The sequence below is a fragment of the Notamacropus eugenii genome, chromosome 1 (genome assembly GCF_028372415.1).
Source record: "Notamacropus eugenii isolate mMacEug1 chromosome 1, mMacEug1.pri_v2, whole genome shotgun sequence".
NCBI lineage: Eukaryota > Metazoa > Chordata > Mammalia > Diprotodontia > Macropodidae > Notamacropus > Notamacropus eugenii.
Genome location: NC_092872.1, coordinates 473626306 through 473644829, shown reverse-complemented (window position 1 = coordinate 473644829; position 18524 = coordinate 473626306). Strand labels below are relative to the sequence as shown.

The following is an 18524-nucleotide window of genomic DNA, read 5'->3' as shown; positions in this document are numbered from 1 at the left end:
ATAAAAGTACAATAAAACACAAATAACATTAACGTGTACTTTTTCTAAGCCAATATGCAGCCCACAGAGATCCTTATGCTCTGTTTAGTGGCTGCCATTTCTGAGTTTGACACCACTGGCCAACTGTACCAAGTATTATCAGGCAGTCTCCAATCCAAGCACCAACAATGGCCCAATGGTGCTCAATTTCAGATGAGAGCAGGCATGTTGAGGGTGGCATGGTCATAGGCTTATGTTCCCACGTTGCTCTAGACTTCAGGGCATCAAAGGCCCTGGTATGGATACTTCCCCCACCAACACAAATCTCAAACCCTTTGTGTCAGAAATAGAAGGTCTTTGGTGACCACTATGGCCAAAACATGTTAACTATATTACAATGAACCTGGTGATTAATCTCTACAAACTAACCTAGAATGGTCCCCAAATGGCAGATAGTTCACTCTTGGGCCTGTATTTTTTATGCCTGGACTATTTTCTTCATTTCTCAAGTCCTGCTTCAAAGTCTGCTTCCTCTGTGAAGTTCACACATAGGAAGCAGCCAACATAAGGACATTTGGTTCATTGGAGAAATCCCTCTAAACAAGCATTCTTTCAAACAAAGAATATAATCTATATAACAAATATTTACGGCAAAAGAAACGAATTATCAAAGGAGAAAGACTGTGCAGGTTTATGAAGAAAAGCTTACACCTTCTATATGTTCTGTTTAGTGCATAGTAGTTGTGGGTTTTAAACAAAATAATGAACCAAGTGTAACTTATTAAGACTCTGGGAGCTGACCTTAAGCAGGCAAGTGCTTCCAAGATCAACAGACATCTGATAATGAAGCAATGGATGTAGGAGCCAAAAAGATCTGAATTCAAATCTGGCCTCAGGTACTTACTAGCTTTTGACCCTGAGCAAGTCACTCAACCCTGTCTGCCTCAGTTTTCTCATTTGTAAAATGGGCTGGAGAAGGAAATGGCCAACCACTCCAGTATCTTTGCCAAAAAAACCCCAGATGGGGCCATGAAAAATTGGACACAAATGAAATGACCGGATAATAAGAACAAACAAACAAAAATGGGGACAATAATAGTACTTTCCTCAGGGGTTGTGGTTAAGGATCAAAGACAAATTCCAATGGTACCAGGGCACTATGCAGCATTTCTTGTAACTCCAGTCACTGCTGTTCTCTTTCCCCTTGGAGAAATGCAGAAAGCACAGGTTACTCTCTGGGGCTCTGAAGAACATGCCCTACCTTCTGAGATAGTCTAACCCTGAGCATATCCCTTCTCTAGAAAAGGTCCTTTTAGATCAGAGAAAAGGTTCTCATGCTACCGAGTTTCCTCTCATCTGCTTATTTGTCTTAGGAAGCAACCACCATTTTGACTACAAATTACAGTGACACCTAATTTTTTGGTAATCAGTTATCTGTGTCTGCCAAGAACCAGTTATCAAGCAAAAAAAAAAGAGTTTTTAACAGCCAAATAAATATATTAATGGCCATCAATTAAAGTTCCTTCAATTTATTTCAGGGAAACCCTCTCAATGTCTGTTTATTCTTACTTTACACACAGTGCTAAGAAGCTCGGTTATCTGGTTTCCTAGCTATAGTAGATTAAAAGTATAACTTGGAAAAAAGCAGTGCCTATTAGTGGTCAGAGAACCTGGATTACAACCCTAGCTCCAATACTTGTTAGCTGTGCAATAGGTTGCAATTTGATAGCAAGGGAAGAAGCACAAAAACTATAAAAAGCAGATACACAAACAGCTCCCTGTACCTCAATAGGTCCTGAAGATACACTACATTGCAGGAGTATAGGATCATAGGATTTAGAACCAAAAGAGACCTTGGAGATCATCTAGTCTAGCACTGTCACTTTACTGGGAAGAAACTGAAGCCCAAAGAGATTGAGAAGCTTCTCTTGCTCAAGTTCACATTGGTAGCTGACAGAGGTGGGATTTGAACCCTGGTCTTCTACCTTTTGAAAATACTTAAATTGCTTTTAGTACCCTCTACTTAAGAAAACAGTGACGTATGTCATGCAGCTTGGACAGATTTTTATACAAAGTGCTGAAAAGTAGTATTTAAAAAGGTTTGCTGCTTAAAAGAGCAAGCTTCAGTTATCTGGAAAATTCACTTATTCAGAATGCTTCTTTCTCCAAGATCTCATAAAGAAGTAGCTGTTATTGTGCCCTGCTCTCCCCTGTCATATGGAAGAAAAACATTCAATAAGCATGCGTTAAGCACCTGATAATATGAAAGGCCCTGTGGACAAAGAGGCAAAAAGGAAAGAGCCCCCCAGCCTCAGAAGTTTACATCCTACCAAGGGAAACAACACGTACAGGATAAATTTAAAATACACACAATATAAATATAAAATAATTTGGGGAGAGGGACAGGGAAAACAACAACAGGGAGAATCATGAAAGTCCTCTTGTAGGAGATAGGGCTTTATCTGAGCCTTCATAGGAGCTAGCCAAAGGTGAGCAGTGAGAACATTCCAGGCCTGGGGGGAGGAGATGAAATGTGGTACAGAGGTAACAGCAAGTAGTTCAGGTTGGCTGAAATACAGATTGTGTGAGAATGTGTAATGTGAACTATCTGGGAAGAGAGTTTAGAAGCAGACTGGGAAGGGCTTTAAAATCCATCTGAGTTCCAGAGGCAATAGGGCTTCACTGCAGCTTCTTGAGCAAGGGATTCAGGTCAGATCCATGCTTTGGGAAGACTGATACAGTAGTGGTGTAGAAGATGGAAGCTGTTTATTCTAAGTGATCATGGGTTAGTTACTTCATTCTCTGAGCTGCAGTTTCTTGTGAAATGGGTATAACAATGCTTGCACTATCTACTTCATAGCTTTATGTAACATAGAGCTGGAAGTGATATTTTCAACCTGTCTAGTCCAACCTCTTCTTTTTACAAGGGAGAAAACCAAAGGTTATGAGGTAAGTACTTTGTGAACTTTGAAGTCCTTTGGGAAAGTCCCTCTCAGTTTTAAAATTTCTCCCTTAATTGACCTTTGAAGATAGAGGTAAGTTTTAAAGAACTAAAAAATAAAGCAGCATTTTTCACCAGCACAAATGTATCAGGCAGGCTTGGGACTTTTTCAGTTATCTCCTTTAATTCCCTCTAAATCTCACTGTTTCCTACTGACCTTCCTTTTATCAGCCACTGAACCTACACATACTTTCACCCAAGCCACCATTTTGAATCTGGATTGACATTGACTGTTTTCTTCTTTCTCTTATTCTTTATTTCCTAACTCTAGGATCATAGTTTTTACAGGAACTCTGTAAAGTGTTTTGTGTTTCAGAGAGCAGGAGAGATATTTTGCCCAAAATGACTCTGCTGGTTTGTCTGTTTCCCAAAGGGTCCTTTCCAAATCCACATTCATAGTCAATGGCTCAAGCTTGTCCCTCACACACAAAGTACAATGATGCTGTGAACGCTGTGTAGGACTGCACTATGGGGAGGGAACTAAAGGACTACAGAGGGCCTCTAAATTCTCAGCCCTCCTTTGTATAACATGAAGTATCATTCAACCTTAACCATGTTCACAAATCTCGATTGAAAGAGTCCCAGAGTAACTTCTTACTTGATCCCAGAACCCTGTAGGTGTATGAACTCAATACAAATTCAACATACATTATCACCAGGATTTCTAAATCCACTGAAAAATAATCACAGAATCTCAGAACTTTACAGCTGAAGAAACTGAGGCTCATAGAGGGTAAGGGATTTCCCTAAGGTCACATAGCAAATAGGGACAGAGACCTTCACAGGTCTATTGACTACGATTTATTTGAGTACTTTCTCCAGCCTGTTACATTTCTTTTCAGACAATCTCCTTGCTGCCAAAGAGTACATTTTCTGGTTACTGTCCTGCCTCAACACCTGCTGTGGAAAAAAAGGCTTGTCAATGCTGATTGACCCTGAAAATAATGGAAACATTGCTAGTAGGCCTCCCTCCAGGCTAGAGAGGGTACTCAACAGTAAGCACACAATGAGAGCCAAACCTGGCAAAGAATTCACGATGCCAAGTTCTCTAGCCCCATGGTACATTCACAAAGTCTTATGGGTTCTCCTTTGCCCCTGAGCTTAGTTATTTGACGTGGTGTCAACAATGTCCTGCTTTGTGGAAGGGACAGGTGTGGGCTCCCTTGACTTTTTGCTGCCCCTCCCCCCAAGCTTGCCCTGAGAAACAGAGAACCAACCCTTGTTCCCATTCCTCAGAATCTTTCCACAGCTGGAGCCTTCTTCAAGTGTCCCAGTATTTCCTGACAGCACCTACTCTTTCTAAGACTCAGGTAGCATCGGCAGCCTGCCAAGGGTCCCTTTTCTCCCAGGCTGCCCCCCAGGCACAGAATGGAGAAATCATGCTCCACACCAGCTCACTGCCTTTTTCTCAGCCTCTTTGGCAATTGCTGCTTTTCTTAAGAATTTTCCCTCTGTGGCAGGTGAATGAAAACTTCCTTTTAACAAACTGGTCCAGACCCCCTACTGGAATATGAGAGCACATATAGGACTGAATGCACAACCAAAGATGGACCCAGCTACATTCAAGAGCCCTTTTAAAAGACCTGTCAAGCTGGAGAGTTTGATTTAAGAGGCTGCCCATTCTCTTCTGAACAAAAAGAATCCTAGTAAAGAGAAAAGTAGTCAGTCTGAAAAACTGGTGGTTTCTAAGGACCTTCATCAACCTTTCATTCTTCCCCTTTGTTAGGGAAGGTGGCAGCCCAGTAAAAGAAGCAAATTCCAGGCTCTAACATGAAGATCTGAGCCAGATAGAAGTGGTTTGGGCCTGTAACAATCAGTGGAGCAATAAGCATTTGGGGGACAGTTACTGTGTACCTAGCATTGTGTTAACCACTATAGAGTACAAAAGTTGCACACACTTATTGATCACAAGGTCTTTTAGATATGGTTGAAGAGTGAAGATTCATAGAATTTCAAGCTGGAAGAGACCTCAGAAACCATCTTGTCCAAGTCCTTTATTTTATAGATGAAGATGTCTCAGAGAAATTTGATGACTTGCCCAAGGTGACATGAGCAAAAATGGGCAGTCTCTAAATTTGAGCATGGATCCTTTGATTTCAAAGGTCAAGTTCTTTTTTCATAGATATATACACCTGAAACAAGGAGGGAATAAGACTACAAAATTGTGAATTCCTGATTATAGAGATAAGTGAAAGCTAGACTCAATAGGAAAGACTTTATCTTAGAGGAGGTAGGCTGAATTGGTTTCACAAGACAGGTAGGTGATAAGAAGAGAGGGAAGGCATTACTCTATGGGCCAATATGTCTATCTCTCCCTAGCAGTTTCTGCCCCAGTTTCCCCAAGCACCTCATGCTCTTTGGTGGCATCAAGGAAAGCAGGACTACATATTGAAGGTCTGGGTTTAAATTATGACTATATGAGCAAGCCCCTTAACTTTTCTGAGTCTCAGTTTCCTTACTGGTAAAATGGGAATAAAAATATTTACTAGTCCTGAGCGTGACACACACTGGTTTTATTAGAATGTAATCCTTCTGAGGACAGGGAACATCTTTTTTACTAGTTATATTTGTATTCACAGTGCTTGGCACACTGTTCTTCAGTGTTCAGTTCAATTCTTTGTGATCCTGTGGACACACCAATACTATCCATGTAGTTTTCTTGGCAAAGATACTAGAGTGGTTTGCATTTCCTTTTCCAGTGCATTAAGATGGAGGATGAGTGACTTGCCCATGGTCACAAAGCTAGTGAATGTCTGAGGTCATATTGCAATTTTAAGTCTTAGAAATTTGTCTTGGGGAATTCAAAGATTAAATTATTTGCCTAAGATAATGTTAGCCCACAAGCATTTGTTAATTGCCTCTTATGTGCAGCTAGATGGCCAGGGGGATAGAGCACTGGGCCTGGAGTCAGGAAGACATGGCCTCAGATGTTTACTAGCTGTGTGATCCTGGACAACAGGTTAAACTTGTTTGCCTCAGTTTCCTCAACAGGAAAAATGACCGGAGGAGGCAAAAACAGGGTGAAGAAGAGGTTGGCACACTTAAAGGACTGAGTAATGATTAGAATGTGAATAAGCTGATCAGCATGGTAAAAGGATTTGTTTCACCTAGGAGCTCCCTGAGGCATCTAGGTGGCAGGGGATAGAATGCTGAGCCTGGAGTTAGGAAAAGATGAGTTCAAATCCATCCTCAGACACTTATTATCTGGGAAACCCTGGGCAAGTCACTTAACCTTTGTTTGCCTCAGAAATAATAGGAGATAAGAACAGTACTTCCCTCACAAGGTTATTCTGAGGATCAAATGAGATCACTGTAAAGCATTTAGCACAGTGCCTGGCACATAGTAGGTCTTATATAAATGCTTATTCCCTTTACTAAATCCCTTGTACCAATGAAGTCACAGGTCCAGATCCCCTCCCCCTGACAAAAAAGTAAAATTACTTTGTAGGCTTAATGTGTGAAAACCTCTATGAACCTCAATTAAAGTCATAGATACAGCAGTGGAGAAAAAAACTTAAAAGCCAGTAATTAATTCAACCTCTCTTATAGATAAGATAGAAATTAAGTGACTTGCCCAAGAAGGTCACCCAGATAATGACAGAACTAGGATTTGAACCCAAATCCTTTGAAGCCAATGTCAGTGATCTTTGCACTGCAGTGTATTGCCTCTGATATGAGAACTGGTGCCTTTTGTCATATAATCCTAGCAGGCCCCATAGGTTTTTTCATCTTTCAACTGGCATTCTCCAACTTTGCCATATTTTCTGTGACTTGCCTGTCATGTTTTAATTGAAAAAGCCATAGGTCTATATCCTCATTCTACTTGGGAAAAAAGGAGAACAGGGCCTACATTTTTTCCTCTTCTTTTCAGTCATGCTACTGTACTTCCAGAAATGAAAGAGCAATTCTAAATCCTGATCTTTAGAAAGACCTTGGAGGACTTACAACACAAACTCAGACACTTCTTGGTGCTCCCACTCCCTTCTCCATGATCATCAAAAAATGGGCCTGATGTATCCTGATTTCTTCAATTCCCTGAGCTAACACTCTTGTGGATTTATGTTCCACTTTTCTTTCTCAATTAGCTGAAGGGTGCTGGGAGCTTAATGGTTTTATTATTTATGACCTCTACTGGAGGTGGCCAAGAGAGAAGCCTGGGAGTTCATCTGTCACCAGGAACATCTGTTTTCCTGGACAAGAAGACTTAGAATCATAGAACCCAGAGATGGTAATGGGACCTCACAGATCATCATGCCCAACTTCTTTGTTTTACTTATGAAGAAACTGAGGCCCTGGGAGGTGTTATTTCAAGAGTAGATTAAAGTCTCCTGTCATTAGGAAAACAAGATGAAGATGTGAACTTGAAGTTAACCTTTCCCACATACAACTTGCAGAGACAGTTTTGGATGTGAACTTGGTTAGAAAACAAATTTATTGCCTTGGCTATTACCTTTATAGAGTTCCTTCTATTTTATTTTAATTTTGGTGTGAAAAAAGCACAATGTTTTTCCTCTTTTCTGTCAAGAAAATTAGAACTAAAGATGCCTCAGAAGATAAAATCAGTAGGAGGCCAGGTACACCCACTCTTTTTTCCAAAATCCCATTTCATGCAACTTGTTCTCTGTTCATACTGACAGTAGCTCACAGCCTAGTTCTTGGGCAGCACAACCCGGAACTCTTTCGGCCCCAGCTGTTCCTGGCTTAGGCGCTGGGGTTTGGTCACTTCTACGGTGACCCTCACCATGTCCAATGTGCCAAAAAGATCATAGACAAACCACTTCTCTTGTGTTCATTACATCATTTCTCTCCTGCTGCCTCAAACACGTTGTTTCTTATAACATATCTGCTTTCAGATACTGGTTCTTGGCTCCGAAGATGTGTTTGCAGGGAGAGACTGGTTCGGAATTGTATCTAGAGATTCCTTTCAGAACCATAACTTCTCTGCTTGGTGAAAGCATGTTGGCTATTGTCCTTTATTAATGTGGGTCAGCCCTTGCCCCAGCTTTTGAGTTTTCATGATTTAATTTTGCCCTCTAAATATCTGCTTTTCATAAAGTATCCTAAGAAGCTTTGAAATGACTGTCCCTTCTCCTGACCTTAGACTTTTCTAAAGGGTCAAGATTTGTTTATTTATTTTCCCTTCCAACTTGAAACAGAGTCTAACTAGTTACTTCTGAAGGCCCTCAAAATGCCATAACTTCAAATTATATGGACTCATATGATATAGACCAGGAACAGATTTTGGAGATCATCTAGGCCAAAAGTTCCTCATTTTAACATATAAGGAAACTGAGACCCTTAGAGGGGCAGTGACTTGCTTAAGGCCACACAGGGAATTATAGTATAAAAGCTGGCACTAGAACCAGCTCTCCAGACTCCTGGGCTAGTAGTGATCTTTCCACTACAACTTTTTTTCACCAAAGTATTGTAGGTTGGTACAGTAGTTTCTTTTTCTTCCTTTTTTTTTTTAAGTCACAATAGTTTTGGTCATATAGGTTGTTATGTAATGGTTACTGCAGAGCCAGAGAGAAGTGAGAGCAGACTACATAATACTCATGGGGGATCCCTTCTCTTATGTCTCACTACGACCAAGCATCATAAATTGCAAGTGGGACATGCATGTGAAAGGTAGTCAGACCCATCTATGTCTCTGGAAGGCCTAAAAAGTTGATCTCATACCTTAGAAAAAGAAAAGAACATTGCAAAAGAATCATCTCTAAACCTTTATTAAGAATGCTGCCACTCTGTCAATCACATTACCCTTCTGAGGTCATTGGTCCTCTGCAAGAACAAAGGACGGACAACAACAACCAACCAACAACAGCAATCAATGGAAAACCATTTATCAAACGCCTGCTATGTGCCAGGCATGAGGCATGCTTGGGCAAAAAAGAAACAAAAAACTGGAAACCCCAGATCAAAACTTCTTTCAGGGAGTTCACACTCTACTTAGGAAACCAAGATGTACATATATAAGAAAGTAAAAACAAATACAGAATTATTTTGGAAGAAGAACACTAGCAGTTAGTGGTCTTCTTATATATGTGCCAAGGAAGAAAGGAGTACATTTTAAGTTTTCGTACAGTTCAGGTTGGGCATTTGTTGGCACATTGATAAGCTATTTTTACAGTAATATACTTTAAAGGTCTGTACTTTCATCAGTGGATACTTCCTCTACCAACACAGATTATAAACCTTCTATGATTCAGTAAATGGTTTTTGAAAGGTGCTGTGCCCCCTAAAATCCTAGGCAGATATTTGTACAATAAACAATCTGTTACCATATCTCCTCTGGAACCTGTCAACCCTATTGAACCTGCATAAGCCACAGAACTCATGCTATGATGTAATGCAGTATCATGCAAGAATACTGGTTCTGGAATCAAAAAGACCTGGGTCCAAAAGACATCTCTGTTATTCATCCTGTGACTTTGGCAAATCACTCTCTGGACCTCAGTTTCCTCATCTATTAAATGAGGGGATTGGATTAGATGACCTGAGGTCCTTTCCAGCTCTATATATATGATTTTCTTAGGCACTGGAAGAAGGCTTTTGTCCTCTTTAGGTGGTAATAAGTTCCACTAAAAATAAAGGTTTACAGACTTTTGGAAGAAAAAGTACTTTTTTTATGACTTCTGTGAAGAACTGATGAGACCTTTCACACTGCAGAGAGAGCTGTGCCAATTTAACAGCGGAGTTACGACCCTTTAAAATAGTGCTGTTGAGTCTAAATCATTGTACTTGACCTCTGATGTGATTCTAATCACAAAGATTGACTGATTGGATGGAAAAAAAGAAATACTCTTTTCATTCCTGTGACAGTTAACTTTGAAAAAGTTTCTAATTAGCTAATGTATAAAAATGTATACATTGTTACTTAAGTAATGTATAATGTAGTATATACTCTACTATATTATACTTTTGATACAAACATTATTTAGGAATTTGCAAAAGTGCAAAAAAGGCTGTGCCTCATTTTAAAATGTTGCCTCTGTCTGGAAACTGTGCACACACGTGTGTGTGTGTGTGTGTGTGTGTGTGTGTGTGTGTGTGCGCGTCTGTATGTATGTGTGTGTTTGGAACAGTTTAATATTCCTTACTTTTTCAGGTACAGATATACCATGACAATAATTAAGAATTGCAAATTAAGGCTGCAATGCAAAGACGACACTGCCCCAGAGTATCCATTAACTGTACTGCAATGGGTTGAATTCCAAATGTCAGAACACATAGGATGTGGGAAGGCTCATATGAAATTTAAAAAATAGCCACACAGGTGGGGAAAAGCACAGTGCTTACAAACCACAAATGAGATCATTCCTGAATCAGTGATCTTCTTTCTTGAACAGATGTGGAGTTCTAAAAAAGAACAATTTGGGAAGTACTATACACTAACCTCAACCACAAAGGACACATGCAGTTCAATCCTCATGTACCACAGGCCTAACCAAGCCCCAAATGTTGAACAGTCAATTCTTCTGCATTTCTATTTAGCCATCTCCATTCATCTTAGAGCCTTCAGCTTTCATGTGATTGGCCAGAACACTCTCAACAAGCAGAGAGGTTTCCCTTTAGAATCCAACAGGTAATTGGTCTTCAAGATGATGAGAAATCAGGTGGATTGTTTGCTATTATTCAGACACAAAAGTCTTTAGGTTTATGGAATAATAAAGGGAAAAAAAGTACTGGCTATCAGCAATAGAAAACCTGCCTCATATTCCATCCCATATCATTTTCATGCTCATGCTATCTCAAGACGTATTAAGGTACATATCTTTGAAAAAGTATGAAGGTAGGAAAAGAAGCAACTGAAGCCAAAGATGATGCTTTCCTAAATCAAAAGTTTATAAATTTAGTGGTGTGCCTAACAGCATAAATCTAGCTAAGCTTTTGGAAATGTACCAGAAATGCCCTGAGTTTTTATCTGAAGATGAAGGATGTCACTGTTCACTGTTGTTTATAAAGGAATTTCAATAGTCTGTATTTTCTTTATGAATTCAATCAGAATAGCAGAATGAAACCAGCAGCTTTTCTCACATTGGGTGACTTCTTTTAAGCATGTTGAGTGACTTCTTCACTGGAAGGGTGTAACCTGTCTAGTATATCATATCCAATAATATTGGTCAGGGATAGCTCTATCTTCGGTGAGGAACAAGTCTTCAGATTACTAATATGTTTGAAAATGCAACTGAATGCATCTGTCTTAGGGATCAATATCCAAACATGATATTCTACTTCATAACTGAAAATATGAAAAGCTAACTCACATTTATGCAAAACCTACCAGTTACTGTGTAAAGTTAACCTGTTAAATCTTGCTCCAAGTAACGCTCCTGTTTTCTGTAGACTATAGTCCACAGCCTTTCTAGATATCCCATCATGTTCCAACATAGACAACAGTTTGAATTCTACAATGTTGCCCTGATACTGGGAAATGAACTTTAAATGGGATGTGCTTAGCAATTGCCTCCCTAGTTCACTTTTAATTTTCATTAAATTTACAGCCCAATGAGCTATCACTAATTATTCAAAACCTGTGAGCCAATTAGATTGTTATTCTGGTGATTCTATCCCACATAAAATACAATTCTTTATAATATTCCTCCATGAGGACTTTTTTTTGTAATTAGATAAAATTGACACATCCATTTAAAACCTTGATTAGTCTGCATGTATAAAAAGAGCCATACAGATTGAGAAACAAAATGATGAGAACATCTAACGGGCGAAGTCACAACCCTTAACGACCAAAAGTATTTAAAATGCTAAAAACAGCCACTTAATAATCATGGAATATTTTAAATTATATTGGTGCTGTCTCAATTATCATTGTTTATGTCTCAGCACTGAGCTGTTTTGGAATTCCATTCTATGCCACAAAGCTCCCAAACACTAATTCAGAAACACACAAATACAATTTCAACCCCCCTCCAAAAAAAACCCCTACCCTATCTTCAACAAAATTTTTCTATTATTGGGTATTCGTTATCATCATAATACATATTACATTGCACTTTAAGATTTACAAAACCATATAAGGCAATCTAATTGGAAAACAGACCACATAAATGCTTACAATTTCTTCCACAATGCCTTCTCTCAATCAGTAGTAATTTTAAAAAACAAACCATTTCTGAAATGCTCTTCGCCAGGTGTAACATTTTTTATCTAAACAGTATCCAATACCCATTCCTTTATTTGATTATTTGCTACCAGTACATCCTTTCTAGCATTCTAAGCAACACATAATATGGAAGCCATTGAGAATGAAGTTAAGAAATAAAGGTTCTGGTTGTTGTTCTTCTGGTAATGTTGATTAAAAAACAGCGTGCTATCAATATATGAAATATCCTTCATCACAACCCAAGGGGCCAGTCTGATAAATCTAGCATCAATACAAAATCATAAGGCTCTCGCTGGGCTTCATGGACATTATCTATGTGATATCACAGACACATTGATCTTGTTGAAATAAAAGAGTACCTTAGGTGATGCTGGCTAGTTTAGTGTGTGGGTCTTAGCTTCCTGGTAGTGAATTAGGGTATAATGGAAAGTTCGATGAATGGACTTAGGAGTCAGATGGCCTAGTATCAAGTGCCTGCTCCGCCACTTACTGGCTGAGTAATCTTAGGCAAGCTACTTAACCTCCCTGAATCTCAAGTTTTCTCATTTGTAATCGGACTTTTAAAAAAATCACAGAATTTTTGGCTTGGAAGGGGCCTTTGCAGCCAACTAGTTAAACTGAATGAGAATCTCCATTTGTAAATTTTATTTTATTTTCAGTTCCAAATTGTTTCTCCCTCCTGCTACTTCCTCCCTGGCCCATTGAGAAGGCAGGAAAAATGTATGAAGTCATACAAAGCATATTTCTACAAAGAATTTCCAGTTATAACCCACTTGACAAATGGTCACTCAGCCATTGCTTGGAGACTTCCAAAGAGAGGAAATCCACTTCTTTCCTGATGAAGCCTTTTTCGTTTTGGATAGTTGTCATTGTTAGGAACTGTTTCCCACTTAGCCTAAATGTACCACTTGGAAAATTCTGCCTATGCTCCTAGTTCTGTTCTTTGGGGCCACAGAAAATGTTGATTGTTCTCTCAAATGAAAGCTTTTTAAAATAACTTGAAGACAGCTATCATGTTTCCCCAATCTTCTCTTCCCCAAGCTAAGTACCCTTAGATCCTTCAATTGATGTTCATGGGGCAAGGACTCAAGGACTTTTTCCACCCTGGTATACAATAGGGCTACTGCCTCCTTACTCCTCAAAGCTATGGCTTTCTTTATAGAGCCCAAAATGTGTCTTTTTTTGGTTGCCATATTTGCTGTTGATTTACACCAAATTTACAACTCACTGATATCTCCTGACATTTTTTAAGGCAAATTACTGTCTAAGCATACCAGCTCCATTTGTACTTGTGAAATCAATGTGCCTTGGATCCAGGTGTAAATCTTTACATTTTTCCATCTTAAATTTAATCATTTTGGGCTTGAATGGTTTTCTATCCTCTTAAGATCTTAATAGAGTAAGACTATCATCTAATGGGTTAGCCATTCCTCCTAATTTTATATCACTTGCACACATGAGGATACCATCTATGCCTTTACGGAAGTCACTGATGATATCAGTACTCTGTATCTCAATAGCTATCTGGTAGAATGTTCTATATATTATTATGAATGGCACTTTGTACTGCACAAAAACCGGCACCTGGGCATGTGGAGTCACCATCTTGGCTTCCTCACCCCACCCACTGAACAATTTCCCTGAGTTTCTCAGTAGAAATCTGTGCCTTACAAGCTCCAGGTCATGACTGTACAAATGGAAACTACTCAAAAGAATTTGTCACTGGAATATCATTGTTACTAGCCCCTATTTCATAGGTAATATGAGTTCAGCAACCTGGTATATTGCCTTGAGCTGTCCTTCTTTAAAGCCAGAACCCACAGGACAGTTAGTCTCTGTTCATTGATACCTATGGAGTCCTCACTATGGAGTTTGCAGCAATCCTTTGGGGTGTTATTTTCTGGACTATGGTCATACATATTTGGCTCTTTTGAATAAGCCCAACCCATTCCCAATGGGGATCCTGTGATCTGTGGTATTCAATTTTTTTTTCCAAAATTATTTTTGAGAGTCTAAAGTCTCACAGCAAATGTGGGGAGGGAGAGACCCACATTTCTGATTTATTTGTAAACCTTCAAACACTAGCTTGCCTCTCCTCCTCCATCCCCCATACTCAGTATTACCAAAAATGCCAATATGAAAAACCATTTGAGACATCAGAGACTTCCAGAGAGAAGTCTACATGCAGTCTTTCGATTAGATTTCCTTCATATGCAATTAGGAATTTTCATTCTAAAATGGCACACTGTTCCCCTTGGAGAGCTCAGCTCTCTTTGAATGAAGAGGTAGATAATATTACCCTTTTGGGGAATCTGTATATATTTTTAAACACCTTATTAAGTCAGTCTAATTTATGTAGCATCTTCAAGGGAAGTGTGGAAGTCAACGTGGGGAGAATTGCTGCTTTGGCTGATGCAAAGTTAATTTGCAGAGATTTCTACCCTTCCCCCTCCCTCTTAGCCTTGCCCGAGACGCGAACACACTCGGCTGTTTCCGAAGTGGCTCGGCTCTAGCCTCCCAGGGAATCGAATAGCACTCGAATACAGCCGAGACTCTCCGAGCTTCAGCACCCGGCCAGTCAGGGAGCTGAGCCCGGTGCTGCTGAGCTCTCGGACCCAATCGACTTTTCTAGCCTCAACTGGGCGCTGTCCACCACTCGCAATGCCTGAAACCCAACGCAGAGCTGGGTTGCGCTGGCTTTTAAAGGGCCCGGGAACCTGTCTCTGTAGATTAGAGACTTTTAAAAAAATCTTGCTTATTGTTATTCATTTAAGCGTGTGTTTTAAGTGACCTACTGTGCAAATGCAGCATGCACCTTGTTGCAAATAGGAACTCCCTAGGCCCCACTTTCCAAATTCACTTAGGTTGTACACAGCTCTAGAGAAGCCCCAAGCCAAATTAATCATGGCTCCAGAGGGGTGCAACAAGCTGAGATGCCCCCTTGCAAAAACTCCCCCCAGGGGGTTTCTCGTTCAAATATAACAATATGAAAAACAGATGGGAATTTTTAAAGAGCTGCTTCACGGTACAATCATGGCGCCGCCTCGAACCAGCTCGTCATGCCAGTTAGACGTGCAACATTGGGGCTTCAACTACCCCCCCCCCCCCCATCTTAGTTCTGAAATCGCAAACAGGCTTCCTCCCTCACCCACCTCCCCAAGAAAGAGATTTTTATTTTCCATTGTTTTCCTGCGGGATGCAATTACTTCAGCTATTCTGTCAAGTTGAAAAATAATCATTTTTGTTTACTGCATAGCAACCCCTAATTAGGAACCTTGTGTATATGTAAAGGTGTCACAGCAAACCGACGTGGAAGCCTCACTAAACGGTCTCAAACGAACTCCAAATGGGGAGGATAACGGAAGTAGCAAAGACACAAGATCGGTGGTGGAGAATGGAGCACAAAAATCCCTGCACCTACACCTTCTAAGTCCCCTCCCCCAAATCTAAAACAAACCTGCCTTAGAACTCCCCAAGAAACGTTGGGTATCAAGAACAAGGAACAATAAAATGTGTATATTCAGAAAGAGGGTGAGACTTTTATGGAGATTATAAGATTTTCTTTCACTTAAAAATAATATCAATAAAAGAAAACATTTCTATCAATAGTCAAAATTCCAGTTAGTCTAATTAAAGACTGACCCCTTGAGTAGAAGGAGATTTGGGGTGGCTGCAAGGTTTGTTTTAAATCTGCCTTGTAGGTAGATTTAAATATAACATACCTTATTCAGCAAACAAATAATGTAAGTGCCATGGAGTTAGCCCATGTCAAGAGATCAAACATCAGGGAGGGTGGGGGCAGAGAGGAAAGAGCTGAGAGATAGAAAGCTGACATTAAGCTTAATTGACACAGGTCTTTTTGATGGCTCTGCCCTGGTTACATCTGTGCCATTCACATCAGCCTGGAAAGCCACCCACTCCTCTTCTCTCATCTTGAGCCCCCCACCCCATGGGAGTATATGTGAATGTATGTGTCCATGGGAGAGAGACAGAAGGCTAGAGATAGAGAAACCCCCACTACCTCCAATTCAGCACCAAAACCATGAACAGCAGACACTTGATTTTCCACCCAGAGCAAAAGACAAGGTCCCCTCCCCTCCATCTTCTAGGCAAGCCAGAAATAAATCCCTGCCACAGGTGCAGCTGTGAGAAGGGGAGGAGAGAGAAGAGTGGAGGATGGGGTTGGGGAGGGAGGGGATAGGGAAAAACACCCCACCAGTAGGAAATAACATTCACAATATTGCCAATAGTGATGATGCTCTGATCAATATGGCGGACATTGTCATTCACACAACTACAGCCCCCACCATCATCCTTTCTCCTCACCCCTCCCTAAAAACATCTCTCCTGGGAGATGGGGTGGAGGGAAGAGAAACACCTAAGGTGGGAAGAGAGATGGAGGGGGTGTCAAAGTGTTATGTGTTTGTGGACAAGAATTACAAACGGGGCCTAAAGGAGAGCTGGAAGAAAGGGAAAAAAATTAAAATCCCAATACAATAGGGACTTACTTCATTTGCTTCACAATGGTGCTTTTGCCTGATTCTCCAGCCCCTGTAGGGACAGACAAAAAAAAAAAAAGGAAAAAAGCTAGTCAGTGTCAGGCTAGAAGAACTGGGAGATTACACTGGGAGGAGGAAGGGAGCAGCTGGACTGAAGGATGCAGGGGATCAGCTTTTTTGGCAGAAGATTCGTGTGTGTGCAATGGCTTGGTTATCTTGTTGCAAATCTAAGAAGGGAAAGGTCTCTCTGGACTCAGGACAAGTCTTCCTGAACACAGAATAAGGGAGAAGGGTGAAGAAAGGGGTGAAATACAGAGGTGGCGGTGGGGGCGTTGTTTGGAATAGGGTGCAGCCTGGCTGTTCTGGGGGTCTGGCGGAGAGGGGTGGGGGTGAGGAAGTGGCCAAGGCTCTCTTACCCAGCAAGAGTAATTTCACGTCTTTGGCGGCGCTGATGCCATCCTCTTTGAGGTTTTTCTCAATCGCTTTGCTCCTCTCCAAGGCGGCTCTCTCCTCTGCGCTCAATGTACATCCCATCGTGACACCCAAAACAGCCCGCACGCCTCGGCTGGCACGGTTCCCCTGCTCGGCTTGACCCCCCACCCCACCCCCCCAGAAATATTTATTTCTGTCCTTTAAAAAAAATCGCTAATTTTCTTTCCTTCTTTCTTGTATTTTTTTTCTTTTAAAAAGAAATCAAGTTTCCCAAACACAATAAAAATGCAGCCCCTCCCCCCAAAAATTCGCAAGGTGGATTTCAGGCTACTGCTCCCTTTTCCGGTCACCTGCAGGAGGAGGCTGGAATCGGGGCTGGGGTCGGGGCTGGGGTGGTGAGCTCTAGAGACAGGGTTGCGGGTCTCTCCCAGCTGCTGGCGAGCAACGCATCCGAAAAGAGGCAACCACCGCCGGGGCTCCGGAGCAGCGGCGGCGGCGGGGGAAGCAGCGGCGGCGGCAGCAGCAGCGGCGGCAGCGCGAGGCTGCGGACTCCGAGGAGTATTACAAAAAATTAAAAATAAAAATAAAAATAAAGGGCAGAGGCGCTCGATGGAGCCAGGAGCCGGAGGAGGGTGGGGATGGGGATGGGGATGGGGGGGCAGCCCGGGTGGATCCTTCGGTAGAGAGGATTATTAGGACGGTGATTAGTATTGCATCCCCTCCCCTTCTCTTTCTTCTTTTTTTTCCTTTTCCCTCTTCTTTGGGGGGCTTTGCAAGCGGTGGGGAAGGGGGGAAGGGGGGGAAAGGTTTCTAGCGGGCGGTGGCGGCGGCGACAGCGCTGGCTCCCAGAGATCGCATCGTTCAGTGGATCCTAATGGAGAGAGAGAGAGAGCGAGAGGAGAGAGAAGAGAGGAGAGGGAAAAAAAAAGAAGGGGGAAAGAGAGCCTGGGAGGGAGGGGGGGATGAGAGGGAGGGGGGAGGGAAGGAAAAGAGCGGAGTGCGCGAGTGCGCCAGGGGTTCTAGCCCACACCGCACAGGCTCGCCGGCCTCAATGACGTCAGCAGGGACGCGCGCCTGCTCGCCCTGGGACTCGAGAGCGGGCGGCTTCGCCGGGCCCTGGGGAGGGGGCGCGAGCGAGCGAGAAAGCGCGCGCGCGTGTGCGCGCGAGGACTCAGGAGAGCTCTCCTCGCCATCCCCATCCCCGACGTTGTCGGGAGAAGACGGAGGGCGGAGCCTGGGGTGCAGGCGGGCGCGCGCGCGCGGCCTCGGCTCCCCCGCCCCGCCCTTCCCTCTCCTCGTTCTCAATGGGAGCGCTGCAGCGCAGAGGCAGTGTAGCAAGGTGTAGGGAGGGGGTCGGGAGGATGGAGGGGGCAGGGGGAGGCTGGCGAGGCGTGCGCGCCTCCTCCCTCCTCTCACCTCCTCTGCCCCCTCGGCTCCTCTGCATTCTCCTTCGCTTCCTCCGCTCCTTGTCCGCAGTCGATGTGCTAGC

At 42.1% G+C, this 18524-nt stretch overlaps 1 protein-coding gene across 4 annotated transcripts in view; it reads right to left on the bottom strand.

The window, feature by feature from the left end:
* GNAO1 (G protein subunit alpha o1) overlaps nucleotides 1-18233 on the bottom strand; it is a 245181-nt gene extending 226948 nt beyond the window's left edge. For all 4 annotated transcript variants that reach the window (XM_072632279.1, XM_072632281.1, XM_072632282.1 and 1 more), the window contains exons 1-2: nucleotides 17020-18233; nucleotides 16613-16655 (exon numbers count right to left, since the gene is read on the bottom strand). In XM_072632279.1, the coding sequence (XP_072488380.1) occupies nucleotides 16613-16655; nucleotides 17020-17137 (161 nt within the window). In that variant the 5' untranslated portion in view covers nucleotides 17138-18233. The remainder of the gene's footprint in view (nucleotides 1-16612; nucleotides 16656-17019) is intronic.
* Between the last annotated feature and the right edge of the window lie 291 nt (nucleotides 18234-18524).